Source organism: Dryobates pubescens, chromosome 8, assembly GCF_014839835.1.
Source record: "Dryobates pubescens isolate bDryPub1 chromosome 8, bDryPub1.pri, whole genome shotgun sequence".
In the NCBI taxonomy this organism is placed as follows: Eukaryota; Metazoa; Chordata; class Aves; order Piciformes; family Picidae; genus Dryobates; species Dryobates pubescens.
Window position 1 is genome coordinate 20,260,901 of NC_071619.1, and position 9,090 is coordinate 20,269,990.

Here is a 9,090-nt window from a genome sequence, read left to right on the forward strand (position 1 = left end):
CTACTTTTTCTCTCTGGCAGCAGCTCAGGAGGAACTTCTGAGATTTAGGTTTCTACAGGTACAAATGAAAGGCCAGAATTTGATTTTAAAAATCTTCACTTTTTCCCTCCACCAAATTTCAGCTTCCTCAAAGTGTTTTGATGTTTGAATCCCCAAATAGGTAACTTAACAACACATAGTAGGTAGTAAAATGCATATGCATATAATGCATATGAAATTACCTACATATATATTCTAAGTAGTGCAGCTATTGAAATATTTATCAAAGCCAAGCAGCAGACAGTAAAACTCCTTGCTGATTATGAAAAATCTCTAGGCTTAGTGTCTTGAGATTATAAGACACTATTTTCATTGCTCTTTCTTCAATTTGAGACCAACAAACCAATAAGATGGCCTAGCACATGTCCTTCGCATTCTTTTAAGCGGTCCCATTTTAGCAATAAATGTACAGTTATTCTGATGGCATATTTGAGGAGAAAAAGGTTTAAACACATTTTCCTGGTCTCTGAGGTCACCTTTTGGGTGGAAGAGGGTTTGAGGAAAATGGGTTAGATCTGGAAAGACAGAAACAAAAGGTCTTGACCCTCTGTTTGTTGCGCTTCAGTATGAGCAACTGTTTTCTGCTCCTCCCTTCCCCCAGTTATGTTAGTCTACTGGTACTTTATCATGTGTTGCACATCCAGAGGAGGTGAACACCTACTTAATCCTTCAAAATGTTTCTATAATATTCTTTGTTCCTATAATATTTAAAATAGTTTAATTACTATTTTTTTTTCTTTACATAAACTCCACAGGATGGGTTTTGGGCTTATATATTCCATTTTTCTCATGGAACACAAACTGAACACTGTCAATTGCTTTAGCTTTACCTGCCTTTCCTCTTCATTGGATAAATCAGAAAATGAGGGATATTTGGAAACCTGCCATTCAATTAAGACCTAAATAGATGTTGATTTTTGATAGTGAGTTGATTTGGCAGTATATGAAAGTTACACATTTCTTCCAAAATGTCATTGCATTTTTGCTGGTGTGAGTGTTTTGTTTGTGTGTGGTGGTCTGTGTTTTCTCTAAAAGGCCATATGTTAAGTAAAAAACAGTTGAAAATACATAGGTTTTGGTAAGGATAGCTTGCCTTCTTTCAGACTTGGCTTTACTCAAACAAATAGTTGATAAATTGGCAGAATATTTTTGTATTGAAATAATGCTGTATAAATGCCTGTATTATACCACTTACCTCTTGTGTTTGACTCTAACACAATATATTTGCTTGAGTCTTTATTTTTTTGAAGGAAATGGGTACAACATTGTGGCAAAACAGTATTTCATATGCTTCATAATATTCTTACTCTACTAATTCTGTTTCAGTCTTTTTAAAGAACTGTAATACACATTCCTAACATTCAGTATCACCTCCTTTTTTCATGACCTGGTTTTGTTCTATTTCATGTTATCTGCTGTACTTCAATACTCACTTCTACAGGGTCTTCCATCCCAGTTTCGTTTTTCCATTCTACAGCAAGCAATGTCAGTGGTTTTTCTGCTATCTCTTCTTACCATATGTATGTGAATGGGCTCCCAAAGCTTTCTATCTGCACAAATAACACGGTCATCAGCTGCTTCTGCCTGCTTCTGTACAGTCAAAATGGCTTTTTGTTGAAACCAAAAAATCATTCATTTCACCATTGTCTTGCCAGAAAAATGTTGTTCTGCAAGTCAGCCTACACTTGTACAAGCTGTAAGCTCAGTTGAAAGTTGCTGCATCTTTGACTTACAACTTCTTAATATTTTGATTCACAGGTGGAATGTTTTTTTCCTTCTGCTAATCTCTTATTCCTTCCCTTCCTCCCTTTTACCTGACCCTAGAGCTGGCTTGTCAGATCCTGAGAGACCAACAGGATGTTTTGGTCACTAAAACAGGCTCAGCTCATGCTCTTCTACCAAATACTGCTTCTTGTACTAACTATCCCATTTCTTCACCCTTGCTGCCACCTGCAAAGCCTGATGTGACTGTGATTAATGAAGCGGCTGAGGCTGGTGTAGCTATAGATGAGGAGGATGATGCAGATGTTGAATTCACACTCCCCTATGACACTGAAGATGATTACGAGCCTGAGCTGCTGTTAATGCCAACCAATCAGCCCGTTAACCAGCCCATTCTGGCTGCTGCTCAGTCTCTACATCGAGAAGCAACCAAGTGGTCCAGTAAGGTACTCCTGAGTCTCCCTGGGGACTGATCCGTGTGCATCCAGCCATTTGGAATGCTGACACATTTGCATCACTCTTGAACCCTGCTGGGCCCTGCCATTCTGAATGAATAAGTACTTGTGTCTGCATTTAATTTTAAGGACTGAAACTGGCTTCACAAGTTTGCTAGATCTGTTTGTCAGTGGGGATTGAAGCTTGAGTTGGGTCACTTATTAATCTTCAAAGGCTTCCTCTCCCTTTGTGTCTGCTTGTTCTTCTCTTCTATAGCAGTTTTCAAATTGTAGTAGGAGTTATCTTCTCTCCTGCCACGTTCTTTTGAGCTACCTGGGAAGCCATGGGTAATGGTTTCTTAATGATTTCCAGACACAGCAGAGTATACAGAATTCAAGAAGTCATTTAACATGTCTATTGTTCTTTGCCTCCATTGATGCCATCAATTAACATACCTCCCAATGAGGAATGGCTTTGTATGGCAGTGTTTATTGAAGGGGACTGACTGCTGGCTTGCACTTGGCTGTACTGCAACTGCTAGTCTTGAGAAAATTCTTCTATTAAGAACCTGCACTGAATGCTGTTAGCTGCTGAGGTTATGCTGATATGAAACCAGTGGAAATCTTACTGTGGGGTTCAGACATTCACAAGTAGCCTCTCTCTTCTATCTAAGCACAAATGTTTGCAAGACTGGTCACTCTCCGTAGCATGCTGCAAAAAGCAGGGTTGGTGCCCTGTAATAAACAAAGCATAGGGGGTGTGTGTCTGTGTACGTTTGTGTGCATATTTTGACATAGATTTACTAAACCATTTTAATAAAAAGGGCTTTAAAACTCTTCTTATCCTTTTCAGATTCTGATGCTTGGATAACTTGTTAGAGAGCTTCGTAAATGACACTGGTCCTAATTTCTTGCTCCTCCTACGTGAAAACCTGGAAATACCTTGTGTTATGTCATTTGCATCCTAACTGGTTATACTAGCAAACTGTGTAGTTATTAGGTCACGGTAATTAACAGTTCAGCTTTTTGTCATCTGTATCTGGAGAATATCTGAGGGTTGTTCTTGAATTTGCTAGTAGTGAGCCACAAAAGTGTGCACAGGGATAGAGAATAATATTTGCAAAGCTGGGTTCTCACCGTCGAGTCTTCACTCTGAACTTCATTAGTCATTAACTGTGGAGTACACCAAGGAACGGGTGTGCTCATACTGAAGCTCACTCTGCTAATACCTCACCCACGTAACGGGAATGTTTCATGGCACCACGTACTTCACTTTGGTCTAACAATTTTGTCTACGAGGGTGAATGTAAATATACTAACAGACTACTAACAGCTGATCCTCTAGGTCTGCTTTTTGTTGCACTAGGTTTCTCTCTGGAACAGCGTATCAGAAATGGTTCTGCTGTGGTCATACTCCATTCATGTTTTTCAAATATTTCTCCAAAATGTTACTCTGTCATTTTGATGTACAAGAAACATAAATTTTAATGTAAGAAACAACATTAGATGGTCTTTTGAACTATCATATTCTCTCCTGGATGCTTTATTTTAAAGGGGGAGATTTTGTCAAAAAGCAAGACTTGGATTCTTTTCTATTTATTCTTTGGCATTCTAGCAGAATGGCTGAGGCTTTAACAACTTCAGTTTCAGATGCCACTGAAAATTTTATGCTCAACTGTTGTGACTGTATTGTTTAACTTAATTAGTGCTATTTGGTTTACCAAGCTATGCAGCACACAATTCAGAAAAAGCTTTTTTGGGGAAATCTAGAATTTCACATGCTAATGATGTTTTGTCTTAAACCTAGGCAGTGGAGCAGTAAATAGAATTCCCTGGATAAACTAACACTTTGCCACTTCTTTTCCAGTTTTGAAGTGAAGTTTTTTCCTGACTGTTAAGAAGAAAAATATTAGAAACGTATCATTAGTACAGATCTCCCCTGTTCCTTGAAGAAACCTCTTCTGTGTTCACAAACAATTCTTCCACTTGTAACTTCTGGAAAGGGTTCCTACCAACATATAGACTGCCATTCAGTCATGACTTCTATGAAGTTTCTGTCATGACACAAACACTAACTCGTGTTGTTCTCTTCAGGGTAATGACATCATTGCTGCTGCTAAACGAATGGCGCTGCTAATGGCAGAGATGTCACGGCTGGTGAGAGGAGGTAGTGGAAACAAGCGTGCCCTTATTCAGTGTGCAAAGGATATTGCCAAGGCATCAGATGAAGTCACTCGATTGGCCAAAGAGGTGGCAAAGCAGTGCACTGACAAGCGCATTAGAACAAACCTCTTGCAGGTAATGATTTCACCTGTAAGTGCTGGCTTTGGTTCTTGGATGGTTGATTGCTTTGTGGTGTGGGTTTTTTTGAATTCCCCTCTCTTACTGTGAGTGAGCACAGGAGTTGTGGCCATGAGTTACATGTATCTTTCATTGGCTTAAAAGGTGGTGTCAAGTTCCATGTCTGTTTTTAGATCCCATAGCCGTATGTTTTGTAAAGGCTAGGTTTATCTACAGGTGGGAGGAAGATGCTAGTGCATAAACAGGTTTTGAAAAACTGCTGTGCTCTGAACACTGATCTGTCCTAAGCCTGCATGGGTCTGTATTTCTTCTACTTGTTCCTATGTATCAAATAATAGCAGAAATATAACACTCATTAGTTTTTTAGTCTCAGCCAAATGTAAGTTATCCCATTCCTAATAAAGCAGGCCCCTGAGGAATGTGTGAAGCAAAGGAAAAATGCTGACACCGTCCCAGAAATTCCCAAAGCAAGATTCACGTATCCTGCCAACCTGTGTCAAAGTCTTGAAGGTTATACCATGGAGAGCTATGCTTATTCCTTAGCTAACAGAAAAACAAAAGACGTTGTAGCTGAAAAATGCAGTAGGTAATGTACTGGCTGAGTTTACAATGTGAAGTGTTTTTTATCCACGTCCCTTAGGTTTGTGAGCGAATCCCAACCATCAGTACGCAACTGAAAATTCTCTCCACTGTCAAAGCTACCATGCTGGGCAGAACCAATATCAGCGATGAAGAGTCAGAACAGGTGAGAGAGTGTGGAATTGTCGATTGGGTTTATGGAGAGAAATATACAACATGTAATATCAGCTGTCTTCTGGGAACTCAATGTTTGGAAGCTTACCTCAGCTCCTTGTATAGTGAAGGTCATTTTAGTATAGCACCTTGGTTTCTGGCTCAAAAGCTACTGTTTAACAGAGGGACATCAATCCTTCCCAAGCACAAAAATTCCTCTTCGTTTTTATATGAACATCTTGTTAATCTCCATGACTGACAAGTAATAAATAGTAAAAGGCACGCTCAGGATGGAACTGGCTCTTGCACGTGCTGCTGCTCTGACATCGGAGGAGCAGCACTGCCCTCTGGTGGGTTGAGGCGAACGTATTTATTCTCCAGCAACATCTTCAATGTTCTTGCAATTCTATTAGCTTCCAAATCACAGAATGCTTGGGATTAGAAAGGTCTTCCAGAGATCAGCAAGCATATTTTCAGTTGGAATCCTAAGGTTTTGCTTGAGAGAATTATTCTGTTTTGAGACATGAAGCTTTTAAGTCCTCATGCACAAAGAATTTCCATACTACTGTCCTGAATGTGGTTATTTAATAATACACTTGAAACTTTTCTTTTTCTTGACAGGCAACGGAGATGTTGGTTCATAATGCCCAAAATCTCATGCAGTCTGTGAAGGAAACTGTGAGAGAAGCTGAAGCAGCATCCATTAAGATAAGAACAGATGCTGGATTCACTCTTCGGTGGGTCAGAAAGACCCCATGGTATCAGTAAACACTTGCCACAGAAGTATTGTTTTGTGTAACATAAAATGCCTTGTTTTGGAAACAGAAGAGATCTATTAACAACAAAAGGTGCTGTATTCAGGATCTTAAGATTAGCTTATGTTAATGCCCCATTCTAAGGGTATGAATTATAAGAGAATGCATAGCAAACGTCTTCGGAACGCATTTGACACTGAACACCTCACGCTGGTTCCGACAGTAGACAGTTCTTACCCTTTTTTGTATCCTTTTTGAGATTCTCTTCATGAATTCTGTATTCCCAGAAGCACATTTCATTTATGCACTGTGTATTGCAGAAGTTTCTATGTGATATAAAACATGGACTTCACTTTAAGCTTGTGTTGAGTCTAGGACACTACTGGTTAGTTGGCAGTTTGTTAGCGACATTCAACTTTCCGAGAGGTTTTCAGCCAGCTGTTCTTAAACCATGCAGAAATGATGGGTGGTGTGGGGTTTAATTAAGGTGGGGGAGGAGGGCAGCAGAACAGTTGTAAACTGAAGATTAAAATTCCATGTCTGAAAAGATATTTTTTGCTTTTGACTTTTGCCTGGCAACACTACTTCCAACAAAAACTGGAACCTGAAAAGAGATTTTGAGACTTCAAACTCCAAATTTCAAAACCAGCAAAAATGTCCTAGTATGTTTAGCATTGGGAACAACTGCTGGCTGGCAGCCATCAGACTACCTGTAAAAGATTTCAGGTCCCTGAAGTCCTTAGGTTCCAAAAAGCTTGTGCCTTGTTGGAGACATGGGCAGTGAGGCAAAAGTTCTTTTTCAATTGAAAATTGCTCTAATTTCTGCCTTGACTGGTTGGAATAACATTAAATGAAGGGAAGAGGCAGAAAAGAATAATTGTGTGCACTCAATTGATTTTTCAAAAGGGAAGAGCCAGCATGTAACTTTTTCTGGTCCTGGACATGCAGCTAGCTTAAGAGAACCAGGATTTTTTAGCTCAATACATTACTGAATTGAGCAAGATTGAAAGAGTTCCATGATTTAAGGTCTCCAGACATAAGGCTCAAGCTATCAACACTGTGCCACTAACATTCACTGCAAAGTATTTCAGTACAGTACAAGAGGAATACCAGGATTAACTCCCCCTGCCCAGAATGACAACAAAAAATACCAACCCAAAATCTGCTGCCCTGCCCTCCCCCCCAGTTACTACAACATAATTGGAATGCTTTTGTCCTTCCATAACTGAACATGCCTTCATAGATGTATGTATGCTTATGTACACACGTTTATTTATTTGCTGGCATAGTTTCTTTTCACATTTGACAGAATTACTGTTTTAGAATGAAGCTCTGTACATCTGCAAGGAACACTTGCAGACTTCTGCCTAGATCAGCATTGACCTCATGATGCCCTCTTAATTTGGTTTTGTTGCATGATCAAGCCACCTTTTAACTGAAGTGCCCTTGTTGAAAAACTGCTCAATCTTAACAGCTCAAAGGAAGAGACAGAATAGTCGACTGTCCTTCACCTAGCTGCAACACTTGGACTTTCTCCCCTCCTCCCCTGCACCCCTGCATTGCACTGTTATCTAAAAAGGGAAGCTAAACTGATTGTAAGACACCTGCCTCAACCTGACCTTAGCAAGAGAAAGCATGTGTTAATCTTTAATTCACTCCTTGTGTCTGGGTGTTTGAAATACATGGTACTTGTGATCTTCCCTTCATACTTTCTTCCTGTAACTACCTGCAACAGGAAAAGGAAAGAAGGGGTACCAGAGCCTTAACCCGAATGTCTTGCATTTGGTTGGTTTATAACAGATCTTTAACATAATGTAGTAACTTCTATTTAATAGTAAGTAACACTGAATAGGTAGGGGTTATTTTAAGGGATTTTCTCAATAGTCTTCCTATGTTACTTTTCAATGCTCCTCGCATTTCTTCCTTCCCAATTCGGGCTTCTCTGAGATTTTGTTTTGGTTTTGGTTTGTTAGCGTCACCATTTAGTTGCTTGATTGATATTAATGCAATATTACAAATGCCTCTAATACATAATTGTATGCCAAAGATCAATTTTTGTTTGAGGAATGTTTGCAGGAAAGTTATGAATCATGGTTGCCTTTGATACTCTTCCAGAATGTTTACCTTAAGTTCTCAAGTGTTTTGTAGATGCTGAGATTCTTGTCCACCTTATGCAATCGCTACTTTTTCAAAAGCTATTGGTCTTCAGACCTAAATGCAGCAAAGATTTGAAAAATGCCATGAATGTCTCTTAGAAATGTTTTACCACTATAAAACTTTGTTTATAAAGCAATGTATTCTATAGTCTGTTTTCAACCTTTCTTTGGTTCTGTTAAAAAAATAAAAGTGCATTTGTACAAATACCAGCTTGGGAGTATCCCTGACGACAGAGCAGTGGGTTCCACTGTCACATCACTGACGTCATCTGCACACCAATCCAGGCAGCACAGGGAATAAGCAGCAGGAGTTAGAAATCTGTGTGGTCAAGGGGTTATGGTCTGGTGACAATTGGAGAGAGGTGGTGGGACAGCTCACGTGACTGGAATGGGGTCAGGGATGGCTATGGCCTTTTTAAGAATGACAGGTCAATAAGGTGAGGTGGTGGAGTACGCTATACATGAGCGAGCAGCGAGAGTGTACTGAGTGCTGCCCAGGGACGGATGAGGAGCTTGGAGTTTGTGGATGCAAATTAAGGGGCAGGCCAGCATAGATGATAGTGTGTTGGGTGTCTAGTACAGGCCACCTGATCAGGATGAGGAAGTTGATGAGGCCTTCTACAGGCAGCTGATAGCAGCATCACAATTACAGGCTGTGGTTCTTATTGGGGATTTGCTAGAAGGCCTTCTCAGGCAGCCATCCACAGTCCAGGAGGGTCCTTCAGTACATTGATGATAACTTCTTGATGCAAATGGTGCATGAGCCAACTAAGAGAGGAGCACTACTGGATCTTATACTCACTGACAAGGAGGGTCTGGTTGAAGTGGTGGAGGGCAGCCTTGGCTGCAGTACCCATGAGATGGTGTTCAGAGTCTTGTGTGGTAAGAATACAACAGCAAGTAGAATCACAACCCTGGACTTCAGCAGGGCCAACTTTGGCCTTTTCAAGC

At 40.1% G+C, this 9,090-nt stretch overlaps 1 protein-coding gene across 2 annotated transcripts in view; it reads left to right on the forward strand.

Annotated features, from left to right (window-relative positions):
* The window catches only part of VCL (vinculin), a 52,284-nt gene extending 45,926 nt beyond the window's left edge, over positions 1-6,358 (forward strand). The window contains exons 19-22 of one of the 2 annotated variants that reach the window (XM_054163243.1): positions 1,998-2,207; positions 4,290-4,493; positions 5,137-5,241; positions 5,850-6,358. In XM_054163243.1, the coding sequence (XP_054019218.1) occupies positions 1,998-2,207; positions 4,290-4,493; positions 5,137-5,241; positions 5,850-5,996 (666 nt within the window). In that variant the 3' untranslated portion in view covers positions 5,997-6,358. The remainder of the gene's footprint in view (positions 1-1,997; positions 2,208-4,289; positions 4,494-5,136; positions 5,242-5,849) is intronic. The other variant, XM_054163244.1, reaches the window with a different exon arrangement.
* Positions 6,359-9,090: the final 2,732 nt, after the last annotated feature.